Source organism: Camelus ferus, chromosome 1 (genome assembly GCF_009834535.1).
Source record: "Camelus ferus isolate YT-003-E chromosome 1, BCGSAC_Cfer_1.0, whole genome shotgun sequence".
Classification (NCBI taxonomy): domain Eukaryota; kingdom Metazoa; phylum Chordata; class Mammalia; order Artiodactyla; family Camelidae; genus Camelus; species Camelus ferus.
The window spans coordinates 8030231-8045436 of NC_045696.1; the positions used below are offsets into that span (position 1 = coordinate 8030231).

General features: G+C 36.1%; 1 protein-coding gene across 3 annotated transcripts in view; it reads right to left on the reverse strand.

Moving 5' to 3' along the window:
- Positions 1–15206, reverse strand: part of MORC3 (MORC family CW-type zinc finger 3) — a 38673-nt gene that overhangs the window by 3627 nt on the left and 19840 nt on the right. For all 3 annotated transcript variants that reach the window (XM_032469014.1, XM_006187477.3, XM_014561638.2), the window contains exons 10-16: positions 11828–11932; positions 10261–10383; positions 10080–10154; positions 9025–9070; positions 7283–7446; positions 3681–4566; positions 2062–2219 (exon numbers count right to left, since the gene is read on the reverse strand). In XM_032469014.1, coding sequence (XP_032324905.1) covers positions 2062–2219; positions 3681–4566; positions 7283–7446; positions 9025–9070; positions 10080–10154; positions 10261–10383; positions 11828–11932 — 1557 coding nt within the window. The remainder of the gene's footprint in view (positions 1–2061; positions 2220–3680; positions 4567–7282; positions 7447–9024; positions 9071–10079; positions 10155–10260; positions 10384–11827; positions 11933–15206) is intronic.

Consider the following 15206-nt stretch of genomic DNA (forward strand, 5'->3'; position numbering starts at 1 on the left):
AGATATCCATAGTTGTATAAAAGGAAAAAGAAATGGTTCTGTGGTCAAATAAACTTATAAAACTTTGGGTTAAATAATGTTAAACAGGACTTTATTTTAAAATGCAGGATTTCTTTGAACCTATCATATGCTAAAGTTCACTGACTATCCATTTTACTATGCATTTATTATAAACATTGGGAAATCCTGGATTAGATTATCATTCCTTCCTGGTGCACATACATGTATGTGAGTATCAACATTCTAGACTTTAAATACCTACAGCCACACAGCAGCCTTTGCTTCGAAGCTGAGTGAAACACGTGGATCAAGTGTTAACGTATGCTCTTATTCTGCCCCCTTCAAAATGTAAGTCCATTTTATTTTAGATACTGATCTTTCCAGGGTGGAAATCTCTGATGGGGCAAGATGCTCATCTTTGGGTTGACAAGGCACAAAAATGTTATTTTAAGCATGTTTTGTGAGCTTAAGATTCCACTGGGTCTTTGATAAAATTTTACATCATTCCCATACCAGTGGTTTTCTTGTCCAAGCTTTCCCACTCATCTTCGATCAGAGGCCCATTTCTATATGACAAGTAGACAAAAAGATCAGTATGATCCTTTCATAGTCTACTGACTGTCCTGGCTAATTCCTCTTGTCTGCGGGACACGTCACAGATCCCTATGTTAGTGTATAGAACAGCACTGAGAGAAATACTGAGTTCCATATGCTATTTAAAATGTTTGAATAGCCACATTAAAAACTAAGATGAAACAATAAATGTTGTTACATATTTTATTTAACCCAATGTAGCTAAAATACTATCATTTCATCATATAATCAAAATACTGAGGTATTTTATTTTATTTTTTTAAATACCAGGGTATCAAAATTCAGCATGTATTTTACACTTAAAGCACATCTCAATTCAGACTAGCTAAATTTCAAGTGTCAGCAGCCAAATGTGGCTATACTGTTTCGGAAAAAGCACAGGTCTAAAAGCTCGTGAGTTACTCAAAGTTTAGTGTACAAGTGAATCATCTAGTTGATTGTTTGAAAGTTTCCAATTTAATAAACTACTCCAGGGCCCAAGGATCTGCATTTTTATAAGCATCACAGATGCTTGTGGTTCCCATTTTCAGAAACACCAGTTAGGATTTTTTTCTGACCCCCTGCCTTCCGTGCTGATAGGTACTATTCTATCCTTTCTATTTCCATGAACAGATTTAACGAAATCCTTCAAAAAACTTAAGCTAAAAAACCAAGTAATAATATATCTAATGTCAAGTGAGGATAGTAGGAGATTATTTCTCAACAAGAGTACCTTTTAGGTATGAAGTCTTATATTAGCAGGAAGAATTGCACAATTTTAGCCCTTAATGACAATTTCTGAATAGTAAGTTATCAACAGACCACCAACACTGTCAGAACCCCAAGCCCATTTGAAATCTTACTCAGAGAAGGTTATCATTCATTTACTGTTTTCTTATTTTCACAGAACTTCTTCCTAATTAATCCCCTGTACCATGTAATTCTGTGATCTCCTAAAAGTTAAAATTGAGGAGGGCATGTAGTAAAATGAGCTAGCAAACCATAATGAAATGGTGCCAAGTACAGAAGTAAAGGAAATCACGGTGAAAAAGTAAGTTTCATGAAACAGTCCACTGTCTTCTAGTCACTGCCTAATTCAACCCGTTCTTCAGTATCTGGTTCAATTTTCACTTTTCCCCAAGAAGCATTCCAAATCACTCTGACCAGTCAAGAGCTTTATTCCTTTGACATTCCTATTCCACTTAAGTTGAGCCTAAATTGTTAGTTCCTTGAAGGGACAGATGATGACATGCACTTCTTTTGTAACTGTCTATCATAATGTTGGGACCACAGCAGTTAACTTTTTTTTATTTTTGAGTTTATTTGAGCAAAAATTCATTCGAATAGGGCAGCAACCTTCTAGCAGATAGAAAGGAATTTCAGTCAGTAACTTCCTTTGAAAGAACAATCTGTTTGATGTGTGCTAGCAACTAAGTTATCATGCTAACCAGAACTGTAGACCTAGAGAAATGCCTCATTTAATATTACCTTTCCCCATCAGTATAATTTACAGACTCCTCAATGTTACTTGAAGTTGAAACATCTGCTCCCATCTGTTGACTTGTAGATTTTAATTGTTCGATTTCATTTTTCAGCTCTTCACACTGTGAACGGATTTGTGATTTTTCCAGTTCCAATAATTCAACCTGACAAAAAAATTACTTAATTAATTTTATAACCGTAAAATTTTAAAATACTATTGTCAAAGTGCAGATGTAAGCTAAGAAATGTAGAAAATCTTGCTTGGTGAAAATTACCATCAAAAAAATCAGATTAAAAAAAAAACCCAAAAAACACACCACAAAAAAAGCAATAGCTTTCTATAAAGATTCACTTGTTCAGTTTCACCTCTGTCTTTCCACATTAAAAGAATAAAAAAAATATTAAAGCATGACTAAAACAAGTGGGACCTAAAAACCAAAAAAAACAAGATAAAAATGTCTAAATTATGTTGATATCATAATGACTTTCATTTCTTGCACACTCATTAGCTAAAGCTAAAACAGCAAAAAAGTTAAAACAGAAAGCTTGTATTGATTTTTATGTATTTTGTCATCTAGCTAAGCCAACACATCAGGAGAAATGTTTAAATGAGCAGATATGTTGGTATCACTGCCAGGAAGAAGGGGAAATACAGTACTATACGGTCGTTTCCAAACTCTTTTTAGCAGAAAAACTCTCCTTTCGAACACCATGTAAATATAATACATAAAATGTTTTTTAAAAGGAGCTACCCAAATTTGAATTGGGGGTTCCTTTCTTCCTCAGTAAAAGAACACCTGAATAAAGACTACATTTCCAGGGGGAGGATATAGCTCAAGTGGTAGAGTGCATGCTTAGCATGCACAAGGTCCTGGGTTCAATCCCCAGTACCTCCATTAAAATAAATAAACAAAAAACTAATTACCTACCCCCTAAAATAAAAAATAATAATAATAAAAAAGACTATATTTCCAAGTTATCCACTGGCCAGGTGACTAAGTTTTGACAGATGGCATGTAAGCACCTTTTAGGAATCGCACCTTCCTCTTTCCTGCGACCTGGAATGTAGCTATATGCTGGCTGGGCCCCAAGGGCCATCTCAGATCACAACTGCAGGTGGAGAAGCAAAGCAACAAAGTAGGAGCCTGTGTCTCTGATGGCTGTGCAGCTGCTATCATTATTTGAGGTTTTATGTCACCTGCAAAGGAACCTGATCATAACCAATACAGGATACATCTGTAAAATGAAGTATCACCATCCACCTCAGATGGTTATTTTAAGACTTATTAATAACAGGCACAGAACTCCCATGGTATTAGTAAGTAAGCATCTAAGTGGGAATGAGAAAGATGGTCCCTCACTGCACAGCAATGTCCTATACACTACAGGACATTTACCAGACCTGGTCCCCATCCATTAAATTCCAGCAATGTCCATCTCCAAAACCGTCCTACACATTTCCATATGCCCCCAGGGAGGACCATTTCCAGGTGAGAACCAGTGGAGTAGCAGATAGTCGATAAACAGAAATATTAAGTGATTTATTCTAATCTAGCCAATAGCAGTTAAGATTTAGATACCCCTGGATCCTCATGACTCCCATTATGCTGAGTGATATAACTCACCTCACTTTTATACTGGTCCCTCTCAATACTGCATTTGTCCAGCTGTCTAAATACATCATCCAACTGCACAACCATTTCGTCCATCTCACTTTTATTCTCACTATTGGAACACTGACTGCATTCAGCCTTTACTTGTTGCAAAGCACTACACTGTTTTTTCAGCCTTTCTATTTCTTCCAAAGCTTGCCGATACTGGGATACAATATGGTCTGGACTTTCAGACTTGCCATTAATACTTGCAAGTAAAAATACAGCATCAGTTTCAGTAGACTGATGGCAAGTTTCCTTCTTCACGTATCTGTCGTTCATTTCCAGCAGCCTCTGCTGTAACACTTTGATTTGGTCAGTAAACATATGACACTGTCTTTTATAATTTTCTTTCTCTTGGGTGACAAGAAGCAGCTCATTTCTCAGTTCACTTAACTGGCAACCAGCATCACCAGCAGATTTATCAAATGTTTCCTGGGTTTCATGTGTCTTTCCTTCAGCCCCCACACAAGGCGGCAGTAGAGTCGTGTCATTTCTTACGTCTATCTCATCTTCGACCGCTTCTTCCTTTTTAACCACTAAACTTGGTACTTCAGTCTGGGTGGCTGCAGTAGTTCCCTGATCGCACCTGGATGCTGAAGTGCCTGTTGAACCAGTCTGGCCACAAGCTTCACTGTCACCCACAGGCTCGATCTGAACTCCACTTTGCTCCAGGTGACTCTGCTGCAATTTCACTTCAATATCATCATCCACTGCAGGCTTGGGAGTGCTGTTTTCTTCTAAGATGATGACATCTTCATCATCATCGTCATCTTTGTAATTTTCAAATGCTTGATTACTCAATCTTCGATTCTTTGCATTCAAAGTTGATGAACGAGTAGAAAGTCTCCGTTTCAGGCTAGAAAATATTTTAAGTATAAAATGTAAGATTATAAAATGTAGACATGGACAAAAATAGATGACCTTGAAGTAATCTAACTATCTTGAAATTCTAAGAAATGCCCATGTTCATTTTTTTTTTAAATGATGTATCTCATAGTACTGCCCAACGACTTAATGAAGTAGACAGTATTTTCTCCTTTTACAGATGAAGAAACAGACTATTGAGACCTCTTAAGTATCAGATCCATATACTGCCAAACATCTCTTCATTTGATGTCCTCCGGCATTTCAGTCTACACATGTGCAAACAGAATGCTACCACCCATCCCAGGCTGCTCTTTGAATCCCAGAGCTCAGTGAGTGGCACCGCCATTCCAGTTTGCCCTCCATAGTATTTTCTTAATCAACATTCAGTGATCCAAGGTGAGCCACAAAGTAAACCTGCATGCCCTATCCTTTCATGTAAAACAATTTCCCCTGTATTAAAAATTGCCTCACTTTCTTCATCTGCTTAATTTTTCCGTGAATTTATCACCAATTAATTACTTTTTGCCCCACTCAGAGGGCTTGTTATTTGGACTTTATGTGTTAGACCTTATTTCTCAAGAGTTTCCCCTTTCTTATATGGAGAGGGAATAATCTCCAATAAAATCTTGAGAAAGGGTACACACAACATAAAAAATGTGAAATTTTCCATGATGAAAATATCTTTATTCATCTCTCAAGTTCATTGCTGGCTTGATTTTTATATAGACTTCTAGGTTAGAAATCACTTTCTCAAAACTTTAAAAGCATCATTCCATTGTCATCTGTCATTCACTGTTCTTCCCACTCCGATTCCTGATCTCTTGCATGTAGCCTGGGTTTTTCCTTTCTGGAAGGAAAAAAACCTCTCTTCTCAGGTGCTCTAAAATTTCATGATGATATTTCTTATCTTTTTCCAGACATTATGCTGGGTATTTAGCATAAACTAAATCTTTCTTATATTATTTCCTCCCCTTTGTTCTCTGATTCCCATTCTGAAATCTCCTTATTCAGATGTTGGCCCCTTATGTATTTCTTTCAACTATGTATCTTTTCCTTCTAAGAGATTTATTTGTTCAGTATCTACCCACCTCCCAATAAATTTCACATGGTTCCATCTACTCCCTTTGTTTCACTTTTGTACATCTGGGGATCCTTGGCTATATTTATATTTCAGACTGGAAGCAGTGAGGTCTGAGCGTGTGATTCCAAGGGTGCTCAAGCTGTCATCATTGTTTAGGGCTTTTCTCTGGGGAGCCTCTGGGGAGCCCAATGAGGGAATGAAGGGAGAGGATTTCTCATCATTCAGTTATTCATCCCTTACTCCTTCTGTTTCCAAAACAGTGGCTCACTCACATCTTCAGCAGCAAAAATTGCTCCAGAAAGTAAATTTCCTACCTTCTGTCAGAGAAAGAGAAGCAGCATTGCCGGACTTTGCAGATAAGAAAGAGGTTTAGGGAACTACTCTTCCTTAAATGTTCATACAAGCCCCTGTGGTCACCTCTATTTTCTACCGTCAGAAGTATCCAACCAAATTCTGAGACTGCCTAGGGATCTATGGAGTTAAGCATTTAATTAGAAGTTGCCCTTTTATTTTTCTTACCAGGCTAATTCCTATTTGTCTCTCTTAAGACTTATTTTAGGTACCACCTTTCCAGAGACTTAAGCTCTATGAACTTGAGAATGCTGGCTTTAAAAATTAATGAATAATTTCCCTCTATTTTCTTCTTCCATTTTAAAAATAAGTTCCATTATCTTGTCTATAAACGCTAGAGATTCTCTTACTTTGTCTGGAATCATCTTTATAAAGAAAAGCCAAGTGTATTATGAGGACGAGTTAAAAAAAAATTCACATATGTTCTCAGTTAAACAGCAATGCGCCAGAAAACAAATCCTCAAAATGTAGGCTACAAAGAGCAAACTATTTAAAAACATGCTTTCCTTGATACATAGGTACACAATACATTTACTATATATATGAGCAGTTATTCTAATCTTTTCTGAATCTTCAAAAGTTCTTTTGAGAATCTGATGAAGGCTATAAAACCTCTCAGAACATCTGACCCCACTATTTCAGAGAATCTTGTATCAATGTTTCTCTTTCAACAACTATCAGATGTAGTCAGTCTGATGTACTAGTTTATTGGCATCATGCTCTTTCTTCTTCACCTGTGTTCATTCTAATCCCTTTGAAGGGGCCACCTGGGCAGAGTACTGCTCTTAGAATTTCAGGAACCACCTTAAGTACCACCTCATCATAAAGCCTTCCCTGGCCATTCCAGTCAAGAGAGCTAACCATTCAACTCACACCACTTATACATCTCTCTTCCTTCTCCATCCACTTACCCAAAGTACACAGCATGGCACTGGCTAGACTAAGAACTTATGGGTCACATCTGACGTTACAATATCGTATTCTTAACCACTTCATGTTTTTCTTTACTCAGATAATGCTAATTTTAAAAGTAGGAATTTTCATACTATACAGAATTTCAAAGAGTTGATAACTTCCACAATGAATACAACTAATACTATTTTAATTGATTTAAATAGGTGGCATAAGTGAAGCGGAGGTAAGTTTAGACAATAAAAGCAAAGTAATGTGCCCTTAAGATCTTTTATATGCATATAAACTACACTTACTTAGAAGTACATTACTGCCATAGAAGTGTCACGTAAAGGCTGTGTTTAATACTCATTCCCCATACCTGTTATTCTCAGGTTCAGACTGGGGTGAACCTCGATGATTTATAAGTCTTGTTGCATAAGTATTTGCTGCTTCTGAAAGGTGTCCTCTTGGAATACCTTCCTTAACAGGAGAAAAGCTTTGACTTGACACAGGATTTGTTGGAAATAATAGTTCAGCAGGAATCTGTTGAAGGGAAAAAGAAAAATGTTCTTAAAGGAATTTTTTTAAATGTGCCATGTCTAAAACACAAGATACTATTTCTCATATCCCCTTATCCCAGAAGGCACTGAGAATCACCCTAAGCACATAAAGTCATTGTCACCTGAACCAAATCCAGTCTGCAAATGAGCTAAGAATTTTCAAAGGCATGAAGAAAACAAAGAAAAAATATTCCACAGAGACTGTATGTGGTCCACAAAGCCTAAAATATTTACTACTTGGCCTTTTATAGAAAGATTTGCTGACCCTGGACTATATATAGAACTTATAGAGATGGGGAGGGTAGCAGCTCAGTGGCAGAGCACATGCTTAGCATGCAAGAGGTCCTGAGTTCAAAATCCAATACCTCCATTAAAAAAAAAAAAAGCTTATAGAGATATAATAAAAACTTATTTTTCTAATGGAAAGAAATTGAAAATAAATAAAGATACTGCCTTTAAAAACCAAAGTGAGCCCACTATTCTTTTCTCCCAGTTCTGTTCTCATCCTCAAACCCTCAGTCTTTATACAAGAAAACACTTCAGTGTAATTACAAGCACACATACCCATCTGCAGCAGACCAAAACTTACACAAGAAGTACAACTACCTACTCATACACTCAGAAAGCATTAAGCATTAAGAAAGATAGGGGTATGGGATTAAGACATAAACTACTATGTATAATATAGATAAGCAACAGAGATATAAAATGAACAAATGGGACCTAATTAAACTTAAAAGCTTTTGCACAGCAAAGGAAATCATAAACTAAATGAAAAGGCAACCTACAGAAGCGGTGTATGTGTACGTACACACGTACACACACACACACACACACACACACACACACACACACACACACACAAATGGAATATTACTCAGCCATAAAAAAGAATCAAATAATGCCTTCTGCAGCAACATGGATGGAACCAGAGATTATCATAATAAGGAAGTCAGACAAAGATAAATATCATGATATCACTTATATGTGGAATCTAAAATATGACACAAATGAATTTACAAAATAGAAACACTCACAAATATAGAAAACAAATTTATGGTTGTCAAAGGAGAAAGGTGGAGAAGGGTAAATTAGGAGTTTGGGATTAGCAGATATTATCCTGCTGATAGGTCCTATGGTATATCCAGGTAATTGGTAATACACATGTCTCATTTTCCCTGTTAGACTATAAGCTCATAAAGGGCAGTATTCACCTACGATTCAATCTGTGTGCAGTTCAAAGACAAATATTATATGGGATATGCAAACAGGGCACTATATTCAATATCTTGTAATAACCCATAATGAAAAAGAATATATACACACACACACACACACACACACATATATAAAAAACTCAATCACTGCTATATACCAGAAACTAACACAATATTGTAAATCAACTATACTAAAATTAAAAAAAAAAGAGAGACAGAATGTGAACTGAATGAACGAGATTGCTTCAATTCGTTATGTTAACTCCCAAGCTTAACATTGAGTATTTGTTAAATTAATTACAACCCAAGATAAGACACAGCTATAAAGTGGAAGGCTTAATTACCCGAGGAATTGTTTCAAGTTGCCTGATCCTGAATTTTTCTTTGTCTCTTAAAAAAAAAGGAAAGAAAAAAGAAACATATTTAAATTTATTGCATTATTATTTTTAATTGTTTTCCAAGGACATACTTGCCATTTCACAACTAAGTCACTCAGATAATGTTAACTGACCTCTGCTTCAATTTCATTATAATCAGTGGTAAGCCCTAGGCAGGGGACTAATTCCCATCTCATCTCAGTTACATCCCTGATGTCTGCCTCAAACTCTCCATACCCACCAGCATTATTCTCAGACTTTGAAGAAGGGTATCACACTTTCTAACTGGTTTCTTTACTTCTAATCCTGCTACTGGATTTATCTTCAAAAACAGTGCACTGTAAATCAAAACCATATGGAGGATGGTTTTTGTGAACTCAGCCTTCCGTGTGCAGTATGCTGGCTTAATGTTCACCATGGTTCACTATCATTACCCAGCTTTCTCTCTCTCACCTCTATCTTCCATTATGCACATCACATATTTACTTTAATTAAGCTGAACAAATCATTGTTTCCTACCCAATCCTACCCACCCTTCAAGGCCTATTACCAAATGTCCTTCATAAATTTTCCTTATCCATTTTTCCATCCCCAGCCAGAAATAATTTCTCCTTACAGGCTTCCTAACAGGACTGGACGGTGCCTTTTATGGTAGTCGTCAACTTCTAATTGGTAATACACGTCTCATTTTCCCTGTTAGACTATAAGCTCATAAAGGGCTGTATTCACTTATGATTCATCTGTGTGCAGTTCAAAGACAAATATTATACTGGATATGCAAAATATCTTTCTTGCAGATAGGACAGCAATAAAGAGCAGGTGAAAAAACAGCAGGTTTCCACAGTATAAACTTAAAAAGCACTCAATGTGATGCACTCCACATCATAATCTTTTTTTGGAGGGGTCATAACCTTTTTTGGCTGTACTAAGTTTATTTTGGAGAAGCATCAACTAATGCTGCATACACATCACTGCTGAAGTTTGGGTATTATTCTCCCACCATACATTAATACAACACTCACTTCTTTTTGTAGGTTTTCTCATAAGTGGGATGCACCAAATCTTCATCTTCAGGTTCTTCTGGAACATCACAACTTCTAATCAGAAAAATCACATGGGAATAACACGTCACCAGCGCCTATTCATACATCCTGAATAGTACTTTCTGCCTTTCCCAAAAGGGTACTACCAACTATATGGTACCTGAACTGTGGGTCAGGGTTATTGGAGCAATACCATTTTTCCGGAAGTTGATCTATCCCATCTGGTAATTTTCGCCACTTTAGACAGGAATCACATTGAACCCATGTCTGATCAGGACGTTTCCTGTAACAAAATAACAAATATTAGCATGGAAATAGGATCTAAGTACTTCATTAGACCTTCCATATCATTTCTACCACAAAGTGCCCCTTTTATTTAACTCTGTCCCTGAAAATTCCGTGACATAACTATTTATGTTGGTCAGTAAGTTAAGTTTTTAAAAACAATTCTGGTTACCTTCGAAGGTTAAAGGTGACAGACCAATTTAAACAAAGATACTTAAATATCTTGTTTAATAGCATACTGTTAAATTTGTTTCATAATAAAAACTCAAACCTAAGAAAATAATACAAACGCCTTGCTCTGAAATTTATATTCAGTTAGCACCTGCAGTGTCAAATCTAATACATTTATTAACACAATAAACTAGTCAAGTACAGAAAACAGGCAAGTTGTATTACAATTTAAGCAATTTTTATAATTGCATGACATTTTAACTCTATGATAGCATCTCTCTGAATAACCCAAATTTGTACATTCTTTTAGTTTATAAAAGGCTTTCATATGTTTATCATTTGAAAATTACAATGATCCTGAAAAGAATTTATGTAGACTCATTTAACGACTTCATCTTAATACCAATAATTTTAACTCTAGTTTAAAAAAAATGCATTTACACATTTTATTAAAAAAAAACAAACAATCCAGAAATTTGTAAAGTAAACATAAACTTGTTTCAGGAGGTTACTACTGTTACTTTTTTTAATCCTGGCAGGCTTTTTCTATGCTTATAGAATTATGCATGTGTATACGGACACTTTAAAAAAAAACAGGAAATTAATACACTGAGTTGCATCCTTTTTGTTTTTCATTACGTATCTTGGACATCTTTCCATAGGCACCCTGAGTTGTTATCATTTCAGAGGACTGTTACTACATACTATATACTTTACTGAGTGCTTATCTTTAATTCTTACAAGTTGAGGAGGTAAGTGCTATTACTGTTTCCATTTTACAAATGATAAAATGGAAGCTTACAAGAGGTCAAGTAACATGTTCAATGTCACACAGCCACTTAAGCAGCAGAACTAGAATTTAAACTTAAATCTGGCTTTAGACTCTTGATCCTATCTCCAGAATTTTCAAACTATAAGATGCAACCCATCAGTGGATCATGAAATCAGTTTAATGGGTAAAGACCAGCATTTTTTTCAAATATGGGTAAATGCTGTTTCATGACTTTTGTGTATATGTGTAAATGTATATATTCATTCGTTCATTTTACAGTGTGCTGATTCGAGCCGTAGGATTTATTTCTATGGGTTAGATTAAAAAGTTTACGCACCCTACGCAAGAAGTGGTATAGATCAGTGGTAGAGTGCATGCTTAGCATGCACAAGGTCCTGGGTTCAATCCCCAGTACCTCCATTAAAAAAAGTTTACACAGTACAATCACCACCAATATCACATCTTGACATTACAGTCAGTTATTTTTAAATGTACTTACTGTATATCTTCAACAGGCAAATTTAGAGGATATTCTGCATTTTTCTTCACTTTCATTTCATTCCAGTAATCATTGAGCTTATCTCCTAGTGCTGTTATTGTAAGCCTTAAAAAAAATTATAAAATCAATTTAAGGAAAAAAATAATAAAAATAAAATCTTCACCAAACACAGAGAAAACATAACCTAGTAATGATCACATGAACACAACGGGGAGCGCCAAAAGGTACAGTTAATTAAGAAACTCAAAATAATGGCAATTTTCTATAAGGACCTTTATAAGTTCATATAACAGAGCCAGGATCATCTAGGAAACAAGACACCAAATACTAATAGTTTGGGTTCTCTGTTGAGAAACAATGTTGCAGATCTATTACAAGGAGAACCACAGGCTTTCTGGTTCCAACCAACCAACTTATGAGCTTCAATACAAATTACAACTCAGCTGTTTGGTTTATAAAAGTACACCATCATTACCAGAAAGTGTACTTCAAAATAGCTTCTGTCCCACAATTAAGACTTTCACATTGCTACAATAATGTCAGTTAAAAAAAAAAAAAAAAGGCAAATCAACAGTACCTATTGAGATAAATATGACTAGGGCCACAACCAAATAAGCACTTGTTAATGAGTTAAGCACCTACTGTGCGCACACACAAGATACAGTGTAACATTTTAAATTTAAAATACAGCTTTTAAAAATCAAGACTTCAAATTTTGTACTGACAGATTAATATTAGACATATCTATCCCCACTCACTGTCCCTATTTTTCCCCACCAGGAAGCCCCATTATCACTATAACACATAAACATCCAAATAAGAACACTTCATTCTCCCTCCCAAACATGCTTCTCCTATCACTTTTTCAATTCTTCCTCATCACCTCTGTTCTTCAATCCATGAGACTGCACCCATCCTGTGGAAAATATACCCAGGAGTGGAACTGAAGGGTCACAGGGGTGGACACTGATGTTCAGCTTTACTCAATAGTCTCATGGTTTTCAAAAATGATCAACAATTTTCACCCCCATCAACAATGTACAGGAGCTCCCACTGCTGTACATCTTACCAAACTAAAGTACTCTGGTTTTCACTTCATTTTTGCCTTTCTCTTTTAGGTCTGAAACCCATTTGGGATTTTTTGCTTCATGTGAGAGGTAGACGTTGAAAAGTTCACTTTATCTATACAGGGAACTGACCCAGCATTTTTAGAAAGATGATCATTTTCCCACTACACTATAATAAAACCTTTCATAAATCAGCTGACTATATGTATAAAAAGTGGAGATTTAGGTTTCTCTATTCTGTTTCTCTAGACTATATTTTCATTAATACCACACTTTATTAGTCACTATAGCTTTTTAAATTGAAATATAGTTGATTTATAATGTTTCAGGTGTACAGCAAAGTGATTCAGGTATACATATACATATATATATATATAACTACAGCTATTTAAGTGTTGATATTTAGTAGCATAGATCCTCTAGATTTGTTGTTCTTTAATTATTGTCTTAACTATCTTTGGTCTTCTTACTTTGCACATAAAGTTTAAAATAAGCCTATTAATAGTGACACCCATTCACACCTGCTGGAATTTTTTTTTAACTGGAATTGTATTTAGCTATTTAGGAGAAAAACTGACATTTTATAATATTCAGCTTACCAACTCCTCATGAACTCAGTATACCTATTTATTTAGATTTGAAATTTTACTCCACAATGTTGCATCGTTTTCAGTATATTGAGGTCTTTGCATATTCTATTTACTCCAAAGCACTTGATTTTTTTGATGTTATTACGTACGAATTTTTAAAAATCTCATGTTCTGTTCTGTTGTTGCTGCTGGTAAACGGAAATACAACTGATTTCTGAATACTTCTCACCCAGCAACCTTAGAATCTGTATTACTCTGCAGATTATTTTGGACTTTCTATATACTTGATACTGTCATCTACAGAAAACAATTTATTCCTTTCCAATCCTTAGAACTTTTTTGGGGGGGGCTTATCTGTACTGGTTATTTCCTTAAGAACAATGGTGACTAAATAGCTAATATCCTTATCTCATTCTCATTCTCATTCTTAAGAGGAAAGCCATCAACAATTCACCATCAGGAACTGGTGTTTTTTCGTAAATACTTTGAATTGCTAACATGTCCTTCTGCTATTGGTTTTGAAAGAGTTCCTTTTTTTTCCCCCCAAATCACAAATGGGTATTGTGGTTTATCAAGTGTTTTTGCTGTACCTATGAAAACAACCATGAGATTTTTCTTCTTTAACATCAGTGTGATGAATTACATTGATTTCCGAATATTAAAAACCACTCACGCCACCCTGGAATACAATCCACTTAGTTTTAACATATTATCCTTTTTGCATGTCACTGGATGGTATCTGCTATTCAATTAAGATTTTATATCTTGATCATGAGAGACATTGACATAAATTTTCTTTCTTGTAATGCATTCATGAGTTCACTACCAAAGTTATACGGTCTCTTAAAACCTTGAATGACTGGGTAAGACTAGTGCCACCACTTCCTTAAATGTCTGAATTTAATATGAATTAAAAATGTGATTCAATTTCAAAGAAATATTATCCATATCTTAAATGGTAAAGAAACATATTCACGCTATCCCTTTGATGTTTTTCTGTCTGTAGATCTGTAGTAATGTCCTCCTTTTCATTACTGATATGATTACTGCTTTTCTCCTTTTTTTCCTTAGTCTCCCCAGATGCTTACAGACTTCATTGATCTTATCAAAGAACAAACTTTGGGCTTTTCGACTGTGTCAATTATTGATTTACTGTCTTCAGGTTCAAATTCACTCTTCTTTGTGATAGTGGAGCTTAATCCTGTCAAAATTTATCCTTTGCCAGCCTGAGGAAAGTTACACTGGGTCAACAGGGAAAGGAACCTACCAGGGGAGAGCAGCACGACACGGGCCCTTCAGGTCTGGTACTCCATTTTTATCTGGCCAGAGCCCATGGCCTCCCAGAGGAACTCCAGCTGTGCTCAGTCCACGCTTTTCCCTCCCATGGTCTGCTGCTGGCTCCAGCAGCCCAGGACCTCTAGCAACAGAAACTAGTTCCAACATACTCACACCCTTGGGCAAAGTCAGGTCTCCTCTGCAGAACAGCTCCAGCCCAAGTCAGCCGACTCCCTGGCCAAAGGCAGGCCCCATCTACAGACCCAAACTGGACAGGCCTCCTGGCAAGTTTCTTGCCACAACAGGTAGCCTGTTCCTGCGCTGGTCATGACCTCTACAAAGAGAGCTGAATTTCCGACTTTGGGGACCAGGGGCCCTCTCCCAGGTCCTTTATTGTCTACTCTTTTCAACCTAGAGGTAACAGCTGCTCTTTTCTGTCTGCTAGTT